Source organism: Chenopodium album, chromosome 11 (genome assembly GCF_948465745.1).
Source record: "Chenopodium album chromosome 11, dcCheAlbu1.1, whole genome shotgun sequence".
In the NCBI taxonomy this organism is placed as follows: domain Eukaryota; kingdom Viridiplantae; phylum Streptophyta; class Magnoliopsida; order Caryophyllales; family Amaranthaceae; genus Chenopodium; species Chenopodium album.
This window is the reverse complement of record NC_137844.1, coordinates 14,308,223-14,329,521: the sequence shown is the minus strand read 5'-3', so window position 1 is coordinate 14,329,521 and position 21,299 is coordinate 14,308,223. Positions and strand designations below refer to the sequence as shown.

At 31.7% G+C, this 21,299-nt stretch overlaps 1 protein-coding gene across 3 annotated transcripts; it reads left to right on the top strand.

The window, feature by feature from the left end:
• The first annotated feature begins 2,519 nt into the window (after positions 1–2,519).
• Positions 2,520–5,171, top strand: LOC145568627 (omega-hydroxypalmitate O-feruloyl transferase-like). Of its 3 annotated transcripts, none has more exons than XM_081628056.1 (3): positions 2,520–2,651; positions 2,744–3,221; positions 3,936–5,171. In XM_081628056.1, the coding sequence occupies exons 2-3, from the start codon at positions 2,778–2,780 to the stop codon at positions 4,794–4,796; spliced, it is 1,305 nt and encodes a 434-aa protein (XP_081484182.1). In that variant the 5' UTR covers positions 2,520–2,651; positions 2,744–2,777; the 3' UTR covers positions 4,797–5,171. The 3 variants fall into 3 exon arrangements, with proteins under 3 accessions (XP_081484182.1, XP_081484180.1, XP_081484183.1); XM_081628054.1 differs by having other exon boundaries at positions 2,522–2,651; positions 2,741–3,221; XM_081628057.1 differs by having other exon boundaries at positions 2,542–2,607.
• Positions 5,172–21,299: the final 16,128 nt, after the last annotated feature.

Sequence of the window (21,299 nt, the reverse complement as noted above, 5' to 3'; positions counted from 1 at the left end):
TATATTTGTGAGAATCTGATAAAACTTGAACATCAATTTGAATGAAATTGATTTTATTTAAAGAAGAGAAAAAGAATCGAACAAATTTATGAGAATTTCCTGATGAAATTTGATGTGGAAATTAATTTACTGAAAAGTAATTGACCTCTTTTTTTCGAAGAGGGATATTAACATATTGTTGTGTAAAATTAACATACGTTTGAAAAAAAAAAGTTGAAGCAATATAACACAAAGTTCAAGTAAAGGTAACACAATTATCTTTTAGCAAAATAACAAATGATTTCAGCAAAATAACACAAGGTTGCGTGAAAATAACACAAGTTTATAGTAAAATAACACGGGCTGAAGTTTGCACAAAATAACACTAGAATTTATCAAAATAACTCATGATTTACGTAAAGTAATACAATGCTTTAGCGAAATAACATAATTAAGGTTATTTTAGCAAACAACAACACAAGATTTGCGTAAAATAACATAATTTTTTAGCAGAACTACATAGTATTTTAATCAGTAAAATAACATAAAGTTTTCATAAAATAACACAACATTTGGCAAATACAAAAATAACATCGATTCGATTGAATCAAATTAGATTAACATAGTAAGTTCAAATTAGCAGTGCATTTTCAATTAATTAAATTAAAAACAAAAACAAATTAAATCTACTTACTTTGTTTTGCTTATTCTTGTTCATGATTGTCGTTGCTTTATATTATTCATGATTATTAACCATTTTTTATGCAGTGAAATTGATTTTCAACTTCGATTGAGCAATTTTGTGCTTATTTGAGTGGTTAAAATAATAATCAAAAGAATTTTTGTGGTTTTGTTGAGAAGAATGAAGGATTTGATGATTCTAAGATGGTGGGTTGGGAAAATGGAGAGAGAAAGTGGAGAGAGAAATGAAATTGAAATTTAGATTATTTTATGTTTATTTTATTTATATACTCTCAAAACTTTTTATATTATTTTGTTTTAAAGATATGTTATTTCATTTAATATGTTGGAGTACCATGAGCAGTAGTACCTAATACTGACACATTTGTAACACGTATTTGATTAATTTGAAGATAATTATGATTAAATGTTGTACTAGAAATTGTGCGAAAAGTGAAACATGATTATCATTTAAAAATAGAGGGAGTATACATTTTTTTTTTTAAAAAAAAAAAGAAAAATAGAGGGAGTATATACTTTCTTCTTTCTTTAATAATTGCTCAATTTGGACACTATTAAATATTTTCAATCGATCACAATTTTTGCTTTAATAAAATAGTTATATAAAATTTTGATAAATTTATCTTGATTTAATAAAATTAAGATATTAATGATTTAATGGTGAAACTTGTATATTTGTAAGCTTGAAACAGTTATGGTTTAAGTGTAAAAAATGAGTTTAATGGCGTATGACCTTCATCAAGTTCACTGATTTTTCACATCTCCCTTTGATTATACAAGCCTATTTAAACCAATTGATCAACAATTTGATGTTCATTTAAAATACAGTACGGAGTACTAAAATTTGGCTTTATGTTTTCACATGTTAAAAACACTGAATGCATACACCTTTTATATTTATGGCCCGTTATAAGGTGATAATAAATTATACTGAGATGAATTTGTACATAAATTTGTAAGGATTTTCAAAATTTATTCCTATAGCAATGTTAATTCATCCCAAATATCCCATTTTACCAAATACCTCCTCCCAAATGGCAATGGAATAGTAATAAAAAAAACACGAAGAAAACATATGCTTGAAGATAAAATTGAATTACGTACCGTACCACCATTTATAACTGGCTACCAAACATATAGTTAGTTCTAATATATGAAAAATCGAGGGAGTAGTTAGCAAAATTATTTAATAAAGGATTGAAGGTGTGTTTTATTCACCTGATTTTTACTTATCTGAACTTATCTAAACTCGTATGAACTTATCTTAACTTATCTGAACTTATTTGAACTTATTAGCCCTTATTAGAACTTGTTTTAGTTATAAATTAAATTTGGATGACCCTGATTAACCCTTATCACAACTTATATGAACTAATCTAAACTTATTTTTTCTGAACTTATATAAAATTATTAACCCTTATCTGAATTTATTAACATATAAATAAGTGGAAAATAAGGTGAACAAAACAGGGCCTAACTTAAGTCTTAAAGTCTAGGACCTCTCAAAAAAAAAAAAAAAAAATCCTTAAAGTTTATAAATATAAAAAATTTATATCAATCATTCTTTAATTCATCAACCTATTAAACCAAAAAAGAAAGAAAAAAAAAATTGTAAAAAAGATGGGAAAACTTGACCTGCTGCGCTTGTAAAAAGGTTCCGTGTGAGTTATATGCAATTACAGCAATGAGCGTGTCCCAGTTCAGCTACTACCATCACCAAACTAGACTTTTTTTTATTTACAAATTGACTTCTTCCAAAAGTGTATTTTACAAGTGTACCTTATTTGTGTGTGTATATATATGCAACTTATTTCACCTAAAAGTCATATTAATTCCATTTCTTCATGCAAAATTCAAGCTACTGCTAATAGTATTTCAACACCTTGTTATACTTTCATAATCACTTCATAAATCATAATCAAGAAAGTAAACTTTTCATTCTATATATTTCCATTTACGACGATTTCTTGGTATACCTTGTTATTTTTGATATGATACGTAACATTATTGTGTTTATGTGATCAAACTAATATTTGTAGTAAATTTGTGTATGTTCTAGCAGGACAGATTTTTCGAGCTGTTTCGAAAAAAATCAAATGGGGAGTGCTGCTTGTGATGGGAAATTCGAGCTCGAAATCAAGCAAGAAGAGCCTACAAGAGTTCCACCAGTAGAGAAAACAGAAAAAGGGAATTACTTCTTGTGCAACTTAGACCAAAACATTGCTGTTATAATGAGTACAATTTACTTGTACAAGTCACCAGAGAAAGGAAATGCAGATGCTGTGAAAATTGTCAGAGAATCATTGTCTAAGGTTCTTGTTCATTTCTATCCTCTTGCAGGGCGGCTAACTATCAGCCCTGAGGGTAAGTTGATCGTTGATTGTACCGGGGAAGGACCACTGTTTGTCGAGGCAGAGGCGAATTGCTCTGTGTTAGAGCTGGTTGGCATAGCTGGTGCTGATCCCATGGTGCTAAAGAACCTTGTTTATGATGTTCCTGGTGCTAAAAATATCATTGAGACTCCTATTTTCACTGTTCAGGTATATTTTTTTCTATTTCTGAGGTCCAAAATCTTATATTTTTTCGTTATCTAATAAATAATTTGGTGAGAATTACCTTAAATGGCTAGGAGATTAATTGAAATATGAGATGTTTATACTGTTATGACTTGTGATGTCCTTTTTCTCTACCTTAATTAAGAGTTTGGGACTTTTAAGCCAAATCACTTTTATAAAAATAATATCAGTGTGTACTTCAAAATATATATATATATGTATTCCTTTTTCATGTGTAAAAATTACAAAAAAAGATTTGATATAATGAATTTAAAAATGAGGCAAATCTAGCAAAACTCATGAATATATTTTTCTTTAACTATAAATTGTTACAGCTAGTCTGGTGGTGTATTAATAGTGCATCAGTCAAAGTGTTGTAAGTTAAGAAAAATGGAGGAAGTATATATTCTTAGTGTGTAAAAACATTTAAATTTGTTTCTAGAGGTTTTCACAATTCCATATTCAATCTTCTGTAAGTTCTTTTTGACATGCTGGAAAGTTTTGCTAAGGTAGAATTTTTAGTTAATTTTTAAGCTCTTCTATGTTCCCCTAAATTTCAAGGATACTTTTGTTTCCCCAAAAAAAAAAATTCTAGGATACTTTTGCAATAAATATGCATAGGTACTTTACTAATTATTAACATGAACATGTAAGGTTTCTGACAAGGTTTTCTTCTGCCATCTATTGTTATGAAATCAGGTCACAAAGTTCAGCTGTGGAGCCTTTGCAGTAGGCTTAGCCATGAACCATTGCATGGCTGATGGGATTTCTGCAGTGGAGTTCATCAACTCATGGGGTGAAATAGCGCGAGGATTACCATTAAGCACCCCTCCCTCTTTAGACAGAACAATCCTCAAGGCACGAGATCCACCTCAGATTGAGTTCCCTCAGAATGAATTTCTGGACATTGAGGACATATCAAACACCCATGAGCTTTATGATGAAGAAATGATGTACCGAGCCTTTCCATTCAGCCCTGAGAAGCAAGGAAGATTGAAGGAAAAAGCTTTAGAAGGCGGTGCTTTAAGCAAATGCACTACTTTTGAGGCATTAACTGCCTTGGTCTGGAGAGCTAGATGCAAAGCCCTGAGAATGCATCCTGATCAACAAACAAAGCTCCTCTTTGCAGTTGATGGCCGGTCTAAATTTGATCCTCCACTGCCTAAGGGTTTCTTTGGTAACGGGATTGTTCTGACTAATGCACTGTGCAAAGCAGGGGACCTCCTTGAGACTCCTTTGTCACACGCGGTAGAGTTGGTTCAAGGAGCAGTTAAGCTAGTTACCGACAGTTACATGAGATCGGCTATAGACTACTTTGAGTTGACCAGGGCTAGGCCTTCTATGAATGGTACACTATTGATCACAGCATGGTCTAGACTTGCTTTTCATTCCCCCAACTTTGGATGGGGGGAGACAATTTACACGGGGCCTGTGGGTGTGCCTGAAAAAGAGGTCGCGTTGTTTCTTCCTAGCGGAGAAGATAGGAGAAGCATAAATGTGCATCTTGGGATGCCAGCCTCTGCTATGAAAATCTTTGAAGAAGAAATCATGCAGATATAAGGATATATAACAAGGAAAAGTTTAATTGTCCTAGTGTTGCTCTTTATTGCAAGTTATATATATTTGTATTGTGGTACATAGTAGTATAGTTCTACATCTATACGCAGATCAATGGATGTGGAAGAGCTTGAACTCAAATATCCACACACTGAAGATGGAATTTGTGAACTTCTAGACTAAGAGGTAGGAGAGTTTTCGAGCTACAATATTTCCATTTTCATTTGTCATCGTTTATACCATATTGTTGAGTGTTTATGCTTATGATAAAACTATAGAATTCGATAAGATGTATATTTATGCAGGCGTATAAGATGTATATCTATGCTGGTGTATCAAATGTGAAAAATAATGCAAATCATGTATTGACAAACATAACTGTGAAGGACATCAGTTGGAAAAGTATTTTACTGTTAAAAATTCTGCAAAATAAATCTTTGTTTCAGATATTATGATCAAAGCATCAGGATTTTGTACTTTGGAAAAAATTTAAGCCCCAAAACAGAACTTGTGAGCTGCTACAAAAGCAGAAAAATTAGAAGCAGAGTTGCTGCCATTAGTCCCACCTCTTAGCCATCAACCAAATTTTCCATTTAATTTTAGGCCTTTTGGGCGTCCTAAACATCTCTTTACACATTCTTTAATTCTCTTTGACTTCTTACTTTTCTAAAAATATGTCCAATCCTAAGCATGATAAAAAGATCTAGGACGGAGGGAGTAAATAATTTTATTTTTTTTTCAAGAGACCGTTCGTGATATTGGCATTAGCGGTTTTACTTTTATCAAAGCATTGATTGTCTTCAGATTTTTTTATCTGTAGAGAAAAATGAAAAATAGGAAAAATGCAAATCTTTTTTTCATAAAATAATTTAGTATAATTATCATTACATCAGCACAATACTGCATACAGGTATACACCAATCAAGCCATTTACATTATGAAATAACATCCAATCCAACAAGTTCAAACCTGAACACAATGTTCAAAGAAACAGAAAATCAACCACTTCTAACTCAGATCATCCTATAAAACGCGAAATCTGAAAATAGAGCTGTATATATACTTGTTAAAACTGGTTCATTCTGATCAATTTCGATGGGCTAAGTAGACCATACGAGCCATATCCGCCACAACCATGATGCCTAATAATATCAGTATTATCACTGTCCATTTCAGCCAAGACATTAAGAAAGAAATCAACATCACAAGGAAGCAAAAGAGGCCCATCACTGCAATACCCATATTGCCTCTCTGCATCATCTAACAGCATCTTAAACAAAGGGTGGTTGGCATACTTTGCCTTGATCACAAACCTCTGCCTCGCCGATCCTACATAGACAGAGAAGCATCCCCCGGGTGTGACTGGCCTCTTTGCCTTACCATGCGACGAAGGTGATGGACTAGGACTGCACCACTGTGGAAATGACTTGCACCTAGGCAATGTATATGTATCAGGGTTGCTGCTAAATATACATTCTTTTACTTCCTTTTTCTCCTTCATTGACTTGCATCTTGTTAATAAAGTCTTCTTCAATTTCTTCAACCTCTCCATTTCTTTATCTTCTTTGTTTAATCTATTTCTTTTTGTGGGATTTGTATTAAGACCTTAAAACTAAGGTTATTGCTTTGATTTAGTCTCTATCATAGGATGAATGAATATTGGCTTCAATGGAAATTGATTGATTTTGGTCCATTGTATATAATTTTGTTATAGTACATAATTTATATTTATATATATATGTATATATATAAGGTCAATAAAATACAAATGCAAGTTAAGATATGAGGAAGTTGTTAAGTGGATCAGAAAAGATATAACAGATGCAGCCTAAACAGATTTTTTTTTTGTTACCCTCCCTCTATAATTCTGATTCTGTCATGTAAAAGTTGACACTATTATATTGTATTTAGAGGGTTGATTGGGTGGAGTGTATCTGGGGATTTTTTTAAACTGAATTATTAAGTGTAGCAGCTGGATGTATATATGTGTAATTATAAGGCAATATATTAAGTATCATGGACTTTTTTCTAAGTAAATTGATATTATAGTGTATCTCAATGCCAACAGTTTTGTGACCTTGTATAATGACAAAAGGTTTCAAATTTCTTTAAATATTAGAGCTTATGTGGATACACTAACATTGACGCACCTTTTGAATAGCATAGAAAATTAATGTTCTCACAATAGGTATGACAATTCTCGGGTTTTTTTTTTTTTTTTGTATATGTGTATAAGTACTAGGTAGGGTGTGAGCCCAAGGGTATGACTTTTGCTCATTTGAAACTATTTCAATAATGAATAGAATTGATTGAGCAAAAAAAAAAAAAGAAAAGTATATTTGAGTCCACATTGTACTATCAACTATGGACAATAAGAGCATGCAAGATTTTCCATTATTATCTTTTTTTTTTTTTTTTTTTTTTTGAAACCTCCATTATTATTTTTAAATTACTACAATTCACCTTATTTATAAAATAAATAAATTTAAAAAAAAAAATCAAATTAGATACTCTCCATATGGGTGTTTCATAAAGTTCAATTGCAAATCTCCTTTACAATTGTATCTCTTTTACGCCACATATATAAACACATTTTCACTGTTTTGTCTTACTTTATCCACCTTATTCTTACCTTCACGCACCTTTAACTTTACATCTTTTATTCATATTAGTTCAGATCAAAAATCAAATCAAATCTTCTTTTCCATTTGCTTATTAAAATATATCTTTTGATACTTCGTTTGACTTAGTTTGACTTTGAGTTTATTTTTATTGGACTTTGACTTTGTTTTGAAATATTTTAAAAAGATTTTTGTTGTGTGTCTGTGATAATATGCCTTAACATTTATCACGATCGTGATAATATCTGGTTATTTTTCCTTAATCGAGTTTTTTTTTTGGGAAAAATACATCTTAATAATTTCAACTTTGTCAATTTACTTTAACTAATCCCAATTGACCATATCATCAATAACTTAATGTTAAAATAGACACCGAGAGTTACACGTGTCACATCCTGGTGCTATTTTTTTCCTCCAAAACTCCCCTTCCCTTTTTAACCTTTTTTTTTTGTTAATATTTTATTCAATAATAATATCATTTCAAATCTTTTATATTATCTTTATGACAATTATATATTCCTTTTTATATTTGGTGTTCATAATTATTCTATATATATATATACATTTACCTAAATAATTATTTCAACTTCTTTCAAAAAAAAAAAAAAAAATCTCAACTCCTTTTAAACTATATTTTAAATGGAGTATTATTATATTTTGCCAAAAAAGTTATAATAAATTGATTCATATAATAGATGTTAAAGAAATTACTTTAAAACATCACTTAAATTTTATTTTTTTTCAAATACCTCTAGCTAATATTTTATTTCAATTTCAATTCAATATAACTATATATTCAAGTTAATTACAATTTTATTTATGAAATTTTACTACTATACATACATATTATCACAAACTGATATATTGCTATAAAATAAATGTTGTGTTTAACAAATGATTTTTTAGATATAAAGGCGACATATTATTTGTAATTTTGTGTATGTTTGCACTTTTGCTAATAATTTTAATGGAGATTTTAGTTCGTTATTCGATTGATTTTTGATGTTTATTAAAAATGCATTTATAAATAAGTATTCGCTAATATGGCCACTACACCTGATCAAGCCCCGCCTGAAAAATTCTCGAGTTCGGCGCAGACAAAAAAAAAATCCATTTTTTAGATATTTGTTGCTTTGCCTATTTATATATATTATGACATTATAATTTCTATATATTTTATTTGTATGTTTTATAAAATTTTATTTGTTGGATATAATTAATTTTCTTAAAAAAATTAGACTTACCGTGCATAGCACGGACCTTAAGCTAGTAATAACATAATACTAAAACAGACACCGAGAATGACACGTGTCACTTCTTGGTGCTGTATTTTCCCTCCGAAACTTTTTTTTTTAATTCACTTCCTTAAAAAAATTCACTATTTATATAATTTTGATTCACTTCCTTAAAAAAATATTCACCAAATCATATAATTGTAATATTCACTTCCTAAAAAAATATTTACATATTTTTCATATTTTTTATTTTATAAAATATTATTTTATATTTTTACTTTTAGATTCGGAACTCAATTAAGATTCAACCTTTTTCAATTTCATTTAAAAATACGATGATTATATTTTGGTAGATTTTGAATAAACATTATACTCCGTTATAAAATTTTATAAAAACCGTGCGTGGCACGGGACTTGATCTAGTTAGTATAAAAGTTAACACCCTTGTGACAGATTTGTATAAAAATTATTTCCGGTGACATCATATAACTAATATAAAACTAAACTTTTAGTCATGTCACGAGGTAGCAACACTTGGCGTTCCAACTTTTTGCCAAGTGTTGTGCCACGTTGGATAGATTTAAATAAATTTCATAAGATAAAAAAGTTCGTTTAAAATTCTATTTGGATAGAATTTTAGGATAAAATTGTTAGTTTAGAGTTTTATTTTCGATAAAATTGTTCAACCCTTGCCCAAAGTTTTGGATTCGGGTCAACTCAACGGGCTTTGAACATTTATTTTATTTAATTTATTTTTTGCTAATTTTTTATTTTTTTAATGTATTAAATCAAACATTTTCACCAACATTATTATTAGTCATTACATCCCTACTAGATAGCAAATCGTCACAAAAGTACATCAATTCCTAACTAATTTTGTATCAATGACATATTTTAAAATTTGACATATATATTAAAAATTTATCTTAAAATTCAATAAACAACCCGGGCATCGCACGGGGCACAAAACTAGTATCGGTATAAAAGTTAACATGTGGCGACAGATTGGTATAAAAGTTAAGATGTGGCGACATATTGGCATATAAGTTAACAAGTTGCAACATTTACCCTTATTTTCCCATCAGATGAAAGCGTATGTTATACACTATGTTTATATATACTTCGTATAATGTTTTTTAATTACTTTCATGACTTTTTTATTTCCAAAATATACTTTTTCCCTCCTCCCTCCCACCTAATATTATCAATAATGATTTCTTCTTTTTTTGTTTCATTTAAAACAAATTTTCAAAATTCTATGTTATAAATAGTTATATCATCTTAAATTAAATTATATATATTATCAAATAAGCATCAGTAAAAAAAACATGTTAAATTAAATACAATAAGTTTGATGAATCAATCCTTACCCACATCCATAATTTTATACTAAACGCAAAGATCGGATCATATTTATAAGCTATTGTCAAGTCTTACAAGTTCAACCAACACCTTAAAATAGCAATTACTTATTAAACTGGTGTTGAACAAAAAATACATACAAAAGGTACTAGTTACTTCATATTGGCTCTCCTGTTTGCTTTCTCCTTCTTTTTCACTATTAGCTTTTCATATTTCTTTGGATATGATATTACTTCATAATCTTTTTAAATTAATTTAAAAAGCAGAGAAAAAGAAAAAGAAATGTCACATAAAGTTTTAACACTAAAAATAAGCGCTTGTAACTACGCATGTACTCCGATGGCATAATAGGAGTAAATGTTACAACTTGTTAACTTATATATCAATATGTCATCAACTGTTAACTTTTATACCAATATGTCGCCAGCAATAAATTTTATACCAATGTGGTCAATTGGCGCAACTTTTGATTATTCCACAATAATCTCAACTTTCACGTACGTTTTCTTTCTTCAATTCGATTATTGATAACCTAGAAAGAAAGTAAATTTTTTTTGTAAGAAATCATAATTGCAACGTGTCTCTTGTTTATTGGTTTAAAAAGTTAATAACTTTTTTAAAAAAGAAGATTTAAGGAAAAAAAAATCAAAACACCAAGCTGCCATGACCAATGCTGGTGGCCACGGTTTCCCCAGCCTAATTTTAACGCTAATTTCCGACGGCCACCACCAATTTCGTCCCCCTCCCTTCCCCTATCCCATAAACCTACCCTCATCGCAACCTAGCTAGCACGAAACCATTGTCGTTGACTCATTAGGACCGATTACGAAGTTGGGGGGGGGGGGGGGGGAAGGGGTCGATTTCTGGGTTGGGGGAAGGGAGGGAGGGGCGGTTTTGGTGGTGTGGGAAGAGAGGAGGCGTTGGTTTTAGTGGTGTAGGATGGGAGGGGTTCCATTTAAGGGGTTCAGTTGGGGATGAAGAATGGTATCTTGGCGGCGTTTTAAACTGCGGTGGTGGTTTTCGAGGTGGGCTTGGGGTGAGGGGGCCGATTTTTTGGTGTTAGGGGTTGGTTCGGTGGTGAAATGCGGTGGCAGAGAGCTAGGAGGAGGTGGTTCAGGGGTTGGCTTGGAGAAAGGTTGTTTGATTGTTTTTTTTTTTTTTAAAAAAAAAAAATCTTTTTTTTCTTTTATTTTTATTTTTTTTAATTTTTTTGGACCAATCATGTGTTGACACGTGTTAGGTAACCTAGAGTAAAGGATAATAGACTTTTGTTGACAGATTTGGAATTGAAGAAGAAAAACATAGGTAAAAGTTGGGATTATTGTAGAATAATCAATAGTTGGAATTATTTAAAATAAATTGGGCAAAATTGGGATTATTAAAGTTTATCTTTCTTTTTTTTTAATAAATTCTTAATTGTACGTGTTTATCAATCAATCAATAAATATATGCTTAAAAGACACACCAGCAATGACACGTGTCAATTTCTGGTGTGTCCTTAACCTTTTATAAAACTTTTAAATTTTAGGAAATTATTATATGCAATAATAATTGTCATAGTTAACTATATAAAATAAGTAAAGATCTTTTACATTCTATAGATAGACGTATATGCAACTACTATAAGTATGTGTTTTGGCTACATATAATTACTTTAAAATATGCAAACTTTGATAATCTTTTTTAAAGAATATATAATCTTCATGTATTTGACAATAATAATTACTAAATTAGGAAAAAAAAAAAAGGCTATATATGAATATAAATACTTCTTTGATTAATAGTAAGAAATAAAAAGAATACATCGATTTTATCTTGAAAAATTAAAATTACCCATACGATCAAAGACCACTACAAGAAAACGTGTTTTTAGCAATTAATATTAACGACGGGCGTCAAATCAATTAGTAAAATGAAATATTATTAGCAAATGATTTTAAAAACATTCGCTAATTATCAATCGTTAAGATGATAATCAATCGCTAATTACCGATTGTTTTAAAAAAGCATTCATTTCAACATAATTTTAGAATACTCATTTGACTAAATTACTAAACAACTCTTTCATGTTATATTCAATATTTAAATTTTTGTAAAGATATGAAATAATAAGAAAATAACTATATTTTGGTAAAAATTTGTTTACAATAGTTTTAGAATTTTTTTTTATTAAATATAATTCTAATTTAATAATGAAAATTAAAATATACCGTGCATGGCACGGAACATAACCTAGTTATAGGATAAAACAGGGTTTTTAAAGGAAGGAAATTTTTAAGGTGTTACACTATGTGATAACCACAACTGGTAGTGAATATATACCCATAATGAAAAAATAAAGTCAAATTAATTTTTATAACATAAATCCCTAGAAGCACCAATATTCTTATCTACCAAATACTTGAGGCAATTGCATTTCTATACTAGTGTCCTACTTTCTTACAATAGTAGCCCTCGCTTTTTAGTCTCGCCTTTGCCTTAAATTAGGAGACGCCTATGGTTGTTCAAAAGTTTTGGCAACTTTCTTTCCTTTATCCTTCTTCTTGCCTACCCCTTTCTTGAAACCCATCCCTTAGCTTTTTGAATCATCATAACTTCCTTCTTAGTTTTCTTAGTGATGTTTCTCTCGACATTGACCATCATCCTATCATGCAATTCAGATAACATATTCTTAGACTCATTCATACTGAATGCCATTTTGAATTGGTTATAACTATCAAGTTGTGAGTGGAGAACTATATTAGTAGCAAATTGTTGGCTATAGGGGAACCCAAATTGTCCATGCTCTCAAAAGACCAATCATTTTAAAGACATGGTTACCAACAAATTGTTCCTTTTCCATCTTACGTTCTAGAATTTCATGATGAGTCTCGAAAATCTTAATCCTAGCCTATTTTGGAAACATGGCCTTGACTTCTTGCATGATGGTATAGGCATCCATCCTTCCAAACCTCTTTTGGAGGTCAGGTTCCATAGCTGCAACATCAAGCAAATAATCGGTATAGCTCCATCACTATCTTGTTTAGCCCTGCACTTATTGACCTCAATTGCAATCTTAGTGAATACAAGCAGGGGTATTTCAAGGATATCGTCTCTTCGTTTTCCTAGCTTATGAAGTTTTCCCCTTCTATTTATCCTTTTTGGAATGGACGGATATTAAAGACATAAGAGGTGGTGTTGTTTTTGCTTGAAATTTACATTAAACACCAGGGTGTACCATACTCATTGTACACCTGGATGAAAATTGTCATTAAAAAAAAAAAAAAAAAATCAGCTTCCTAAATTTATGCTCCTTAATTAAGGATTTTTGTTATTTTCTTTCCATAATTTTAGCTTCCCATATCCATAATTGTTCATATTAGTTTTTGAAAAAAAAAAATCATCTAAATGTGTATATGTATATTTTTTGAAATCAAGATCATAAAAGGTTGATGAAGATGACATACTTTATTTTGGGACCTCTTCTATTGATGATTGATTTTCTTATAGATCTAAAGAACATTCGTTATATTAATAAAGAACATGATAATTTTATTTAAAGAACATTATTTATATTATTTACCCAACATGTTAAAACATAATTGTAAAAATATTTCATAATAAGTAAAGAATATTATGTGACAATAAACGTACATTAAATTTACAATCAAAGAACATGGACATTTAAAAATCATATAATGAACATCATAATAGATACACATGACCAAGATAAATATTACTTCGTATAACAAAATATGAAAATATATAATTGGTTATTTAGAAAAAAAAATTTAAAATAAAGAAAATAGAATAAAAATATTGAAATTTGAAATTTTGAAAATGAATTTCAAATTTTAAAATTTGAAATTTGAAATTTGAAATCTTGATAAAAAAAAATAATTCTAGAGAGAGAAATTATAAAAAACTGAATAATTTGAAATGATTTGACATTAAATTTGTTGTAATAATCAATTGGTATTTATCTTTTACCTTTTTAAAAACTGTTTCACCAAAATTATCACGTTCTTTATATTTCAATGCTGTGTTCTTTTATAAAGTCGTGATGTTCATTATAAATGTAAGTTATGTTCTTTCCGTATTTTTATCACACTAGTTTGATCCGCATGGTACACCTGGGTGTACCAACCAACGATTAGTTTTTGTTAGTCAACTACATGCAAAAAAATAAGGTAAATTTCAATTTATGTTTAAATTAATGCACCTAAACTAAAGCCGATAGGAATTAATGTCCACTTAAATTAAGTGATTCCAAGAAACGCTTTTAATGACTTTATTTAAACAAACCAAATCAGTGTGTAAAATAGCATATTTTCTTAAATTATATTTTCAAAGACTATTAGTAACATCCTGTGGAAGCATGATCCATTACTATTAATCGAAGGGTTTTAAGTACTTTGTTTGGAAATGCAATCCTTGAATTGATATTATTCGGGATATAAGTTTATTATGTTGTGATTAATATTCTCGATATTATTCAGAACCTAAGTTTATTATATTGTGAATAGTATAAGTGAGCTATATCATGTTTGATCATCAACACACAATAAACTAATAAGCTAGCATAAGACATAAGAAAAATGAATTAGCATGGCTCTTAAACCTAAGTTAATATACTTGATGGGCTCTTCCTTAGACTATTCATAGATCTTCATTCTTGATTTGTCATGGACCTTTTAATCTTTGCGCTCTTTAATTTCTTGGTTACAAATACTTTACATACATTTTATTTACAGCTTAAATAAAATTACATAAATACTTAACAGTACACAGACCGCAATACAACACGATTAGCAAATAGTATTTTCTAACTTAATTAGGTTAGAAAATAATATCATATAATATAGAAGTTGTCATATAATAAATCACGTAACATGTTTGCTTTAACTAAAATATCGAATATTCTTAATTAAGGCAACAAATCTCATATTTTAAAGCTTGGAATTAGATAAGAGCAACTCCAATGGTTGTAGTTAAGGACTTGCTTGCAATTTAGAAAATTCCCTAGCTATTAGCTTAACCATTGGAGCTTAAAAATTAAATTATCTTGGTCAAGCAAATTAGCTTAGCTAAGCTAATTTGCTTGGGAATAAACTTGCCAAAAGATAGGTTGATTAAAATAATAAAATTAAATATAAAAAGCTAATTAACAAATTGAGCGTAAATTAAATTACAAGCTACTAGCTAACCATTAGAGCAAAAATTAACTACAAAAGATGTTAGCTTATAATCTTATGTGTCATAACAAGCTAATTTGTTAATTAGCTTACCATTGAAGTTGCTCTAACATCCCCATATTCTTCAATACCATAATTAAAATATCATATATTTCAATTTAGGAAGGAGATAGAATCAAATCAAACTTTAACCATAGAATATAAATTACATTTATTCTCTATGATTATCCTAACAAACTTAAGAGTTTCCATCCTAATTATTAGCCAATCATAATTTTAAATCAATTATCTTAACTAATTAATCATGGAATAATCATATTACCTAGTCAATTAACTAATTTCAGAATAAGCTAAATTATCTCCTATAAAACTTATTTTTTAAATTATCCCAAGATAATTTTTTTGTTTTGTTTTTAAAAATCGAAAACCCAAGGGGTTGCTTTGCACCACCTGCGCGCGGTTGGCTGAAGCCAACTATGATGGCTGTCGGCGCCTCTCAACCCTGCTACATCGGTGTTAGTTATGCAACCCTTGCCCAAAGTTGCTACCTTTCTCTAGCCTAGTCACATCGTCCCCACCACCCACCTAAACCAGCACCGTTGTGACATTGTTAGCCATCGGTTTGCGCCATCCAGTTGTGGTTGCTCCCTTAAAGAATGAAATCATTTGAAGTTAATTTGATTTACAACCATCGTTGTAAAATTAAATTCACTGCAAGTTGAATCAAACACAACAATTATGCCTAGTTCATAGGTTAAAATAAATTTTCCCAATTCAATTTCAATCTAGGGTTCTTATAAATTCAATCAAAATTCATACAAAACAACTTTCATGCATCCAATTAATCATACAAAAAGATTATGAAATTAATCCAATTAAACTCATGAAACAAATTAAATAACCAATGGAATTTTTGATATTTAAAAATCTCGGACTTTTTTTTTAGGGCAATTTTCGGCTAATAATAGGTGTAATTCAGAAATTAAATCATTATTTAATTGATTCCAGAATATTAAATCTCCATTTAATCATGCTAATTAAATCTTTAAAGAGTCTTCCTTTCTTCACAACCCAATCAAACCGCCAAAATTCTCATAATCTTACTCGCCATTAACCTTCTCAAAAGCAACGCTTAATTACCCCGCTAATCTGCCATCATTACCACTCCGTCATTACAAATACAAAAAAATAAAAAAAAAAACAAAAAAAATCTACCGTAAATTTCCCCTTTATTGTTTCCCCTTTAAAAAATAAGAAATTTTGACATTTGCTACCATTAAAAACACCATGTTTTACATTTGCTACCGGTTTTATTTATTTATTTTTTTTAACTTTACTACCACACAAATCAGAGTTTATTAAAAATAATTACCACTTGCCTTATACCGTTACTATTTCCGTTAGTGGGGCCCAACCACTGTCCATCCACCTTTTAGCCACCCCACTGCCATGCTCAACCATCTGCGACCACCAGCATCTATAACCAAGCCCAACAACCATACCCGCCGCCATCGCCATCACCATCACCACCAGACTTACCACCCAACTTTCGACACCACCACCAATAACCGACCCAACCCGTCGCAGCCACACCCCCTCCTTCACCATGCGTTGTTCTGTCGAAATCTCATCAGAAAACAAAATAATGACGACTCAACCTTTCCCGGTGACTCTTTAGCGGTGGCAATCGGTGATCTTACTTCTTCGTTGGACTCTGATTTCTGCAATTTTCAGCGGCAATCGGCGATTCTTTAGGTTTGATTTTTTGCTTTTTGGTAGGACAATAATTTAGAAATCAACCCCAAATTCAACCCTAAGAACATCAACACAAAGGAAATTACAACAATTTGAAGGAGGCATTGTAGAAATTGGGGAGATTTTTAGTTGAAATTCATCGTTTAGGGAGGAGAAATAAAGGGGTGGCTTGGGTTTCGGGGAGTGAGGGGCGTCAGGGAAGTGGTCGGAAATCGAAAAACGAAAGGGGAGAGGAAGGGGAGGTTTCGGGCCGGTTTTGGGTGGGGGAAGGGGAGGGAGTGGGGTCGCCGGCGCCGACCGAAGCTTTGGGCGCCGGCCACCGGCAGGGGAAAGGGGGAGGGGTGGCTGACGGCAGGGGCTAGCTATTGATGGTGACTGTTTTTTTTTCTTTTTTTATTAATTTTTTAATAAACTTAACGGATTCCGTTAAGTGGTAGCAATTTTTAGCAAACTCTGATTTATGTGGTAGTAAAGTAAAAAAAAGAAAATTAAACCGATAACAAAGATAAAACATGATATTTTTAGTAATAACAAATGCCAAAATTTCCTAAAAAATACTCCGTAACATTACGTTACATTCCATCTTCCCTTTTTTAATTGACAGTACATCAAATTTGAACACAGAAAAAAAACAAAAACGACTTTCTTTTCTTTTCATCTTCCTGTTATGAAATATATAGAAATTAGAGGATTAAGAGAAGAAGGTAATAAGAGAAGTACTACTACTTTTATGTATTACTCTTGGTAATATTTTTGTGCATCATACAAGTGAAATTACATGGCTATTTATAGTAGTAAGAACCACTATTACATTGTGGGCTATAACCTTAGAGGGTGGCAATTAGGGTTGGCTACTACATTAAATGCAATGAAGAATTGGAGTGTGGACATTCACACCTTGACTAATTTAATTAACTCTTAACACTCCCCCTTGAATGTCCATACAGAATAGGGTATATGTTGCCTCGTTAAAACCTTGCTAGGTAAAACCCTTTAGGATAAAAGCCATAGCTAAGGGAAAAGAGTACAACAATACATTACTATATGCTTTAGTGTACTGCCTCATTAAAAACCTTGTCAGGAAAAACCCATTGGGATAAAAACCTGATCGAAGGGAAAAAGAGTGCAGTGCATATAATGCTCCCCCTGATTTTAACATAGTTTATGAAGACGACGCATCCCAATCTTGTGGACCAACCGCTCAACACTCTTCGAAGGTAGGGACTTTGTAAACAAGTCTGCAAGATTATCAGATGATTGGATCTGTTGGACATTTATCTTCCCTTCCTTCTGCAAATCGTGTGTAAAGAACAGTTTTGGGGATATATGTTTAGTCCTATCACCTTTAATATATCCTTCAGTTACTTGTGCGATACATGCAGTATTATCTTCATAAATGATGGTTGGACTTTCAGTTACTTCTTTCATCCCACATTCTTCTTGGATATTGTCGATCATTGACCTTAGCCATACACACTCACGTCCTGCTTCATAAAGGGCAATCAACTCAGCATGATTTGATGATGTCGCAGTTAAGGTTTGCTTTGTTGATTTCCAAGAAATTGCAGTTCCACCATAGGTGAACAGATATCCAGTTTGTGACTTGGCGTTTTGTGGGTCTGATAGATATCCAGCATCTGCATATCCGATGAGGGTGGCATCTTGCCTTGATTGATAAAACAAACCAAGATCTTTTGTTCCTCGTAGATATCGTAGTAAGTGTCTTACTCCTTTCCAGTGTCTCTTCGTTGGTGCGTTGCTAAACCTGGCTAACAAATTCACAGAAAAAGCTATGTCTGGTCTAGTATTGTTAGCTAGATACATTAGAGCCCCAATTGCACTTAGATATGGTACTTCAGGACCAAGGACATCCTCGTTTTCCTCTCGAGGTCTAAATGGATCATATTTCATAGTCAAAGACCGAACAATCATCGGGGTGTTTGTTGGGGTCGCTTTGTCCATGAAAAAACGTTTTAACACTCTTTCGGTGTAGTTAGACTGATGGACGAAAATACCATTATTTAAGTGCTCAATTTGCAATCCAAGGCAAAATTTAGTTTGTCCAAGGTCTTTCATCTCAAATTCTTTCATCAAGTATTTTGCAGTTCTTTCAAGTTCATTTGGGGTTCCAATGATATTCAAGTCATCAACATAAACTGCAACAATTGCAAACCCTGATTGTGATCTCTTAATGAAAACACAAGGACTGATTTGATTATTCTTGAACCCTTCTTTCATAAGGTATTCACTAAGACGATTATACCACATCCTCCCAGACTGTTTCAATCCATAAAGTGACCTTTTTAATTTTATGGAAAGTAAATGTCTAGGCTTGTGGTTTTCTGGTAATTTTAGTCCATCTGGGACTTTCATATAAATATCTGTATCGAGTGACCCATATAAATATGCGGTTACTACATCCATTAATCGCATCTTTAGTCCTTCTGAGACTGTCAAGCTTACCAAAAATCTTAACGTAGTTGCATCAACTACGGGAGAATATGTCTCCTCATAATCAATCCCAGGAATTTGAGAAAAACCTTGGGCTACAAGTCTTGCCTTGTATCTTACAATTTCATTTTTCTCATTTCGTTTTCTCACAAATACCCACTTGTATCCAACTGGCTTTACACCTTCTGGTGTAAGGGTTATTTTTCCAAACACTTCTCGTTTTTCGAGTGACTTTAACTCTGTCTGCATTGCCTCTTTCCATTTTGGCCAATCATGCCTGCAACGACATTCTTCCACTGTTCTTGGTTCACTATCATTTTCGTCAGATGCCATTTCAATTGCAATGGAATATGCAAATATTTCATTTACGATAACATCATTTCTATTCCAATAATTCCTGGTAGAAACAAAATTTATTGAAGTTTCATTGTTATCGATGTTATGGTCATCTTGTTCATCCCCTTTCGGATTATCATCTTTTTCTCTATTCTTATCTGTACTTTGTCTTTCTTGACCTTCTGTAAGGGGAATATTGTCGATCTCATCAGGTCTTTTTAATTTTCTTGGTTTAGAGTCTTTTGAACCAAGTGGTCTTCCACGCTTTCGGCGTGCTAGAGATTCATTTTCAATGATCTTATCACTAGATGGAATTTCAATTCGTGCAGGGGCATTTTCAGCTGGTATATGTGATTTTGTCGCTTTCTTTGCATCTATAAATGCATCAGGCAGCTGATTTGCAATGCTTTGTAAATGAACAATTTTCTGAACTTCTTGTTCACACATATTTGTTCGTGGATCAAACATTGACAATTGTGTTGCATTCCAAATGATTTCTATTTCTTTCTTTCGTGGGTCCACTTTCTCTCCCCCTAAGGCTGGGAATACTGTCTCATTGAAATGACAGTCAGCAAATCTGGCCGTAAATAAATCACCGGTCATTGGTTCAAGATATTTAATTATGGAGGGTGATTCAAACCCAACATAAATTCCCAGCCTTCTTTGTGGACCCATCTTTGTTCGTTGGGGTGGAGCAATAGGAACATACACCGCACAACCAAAAATTTTTAGATGTGAGACATTAGGTTCTCGACCAAAAACTAATTGTAGTGGTGAGAACTTATGATAAGCAGTTGGTCTCAACCTAATTAGAGTTGCCGCATGTATTATGGCATGACCCCAAGCAGATGAAGGCAATTTTGATCTCATCAATAATGGCCTTGCAATCAATTGTAGTCTCTTAATTAATGACTCAGCAAGTCCATTTTGTGTATGAACATGAGCTACAGGATGTTCTACAACAATTCCAATCGACATACAATAATCATTAAATGTTTGGGATGTAAATTCCCCTGCATTGTCAAGCCTTATTCTTTTTATTGTATGGTCTGGAAATTGTGCTCTTAGTTTAATAATTTGAGCAAGGAGTTTTGCAAAAGCAACATTTCTACTGGATAAGAGACTTACATGTGACCATCGAGTTGAGGCATCAATTAATACCATAAAATATCGGAATGGTCCACATGCAGGATTAATTGGTCCACAAATGTCTCCTTGAATCCTCTCTAAAAATGTTGGAGATTCAGTAGCAATTTTGTTCATAGATGGCCTTATTATTAATTTGCCAAGTGAACATGCAGAGCATGTTAATTCATCTGATCGAGGGATTTTAACATTCCTAATTGAATGTCCTACTGAATTTGCTATAATCTTGTGCATCATTCCTGTACCAGGATGACCCAAACGATCATGCCATAAATTTAGCAGATTCTTATTATCTAACTTCTGGTTAGATATCGAGTTTATTTCAACTGGTCGTATATCTATATGATATAACCCTGAAGAATATGCTGGCAATTTCTCATACACATGTTTCTTGCCATGTTTTTCTGCCGTGAGGCATAAATATTC

Bases quoted from the DNA above. Each gene is read 5' to 3' on its own strand.
- LOC145568627 (XM_081628056.1), top strand. From the start codon at position 2,778: ATGGGGAGTGCTGCTTGTGATGGGAAATTCGAGCTCGAAATCAAGCAA. The intron at 3,222-3,935 runs GTATATTTTTTT...TTATGAAATCAG, and splicing joins CTCCTATTTTCACTGTTCAG to GTCACAAAGTTCAGCTGTGG.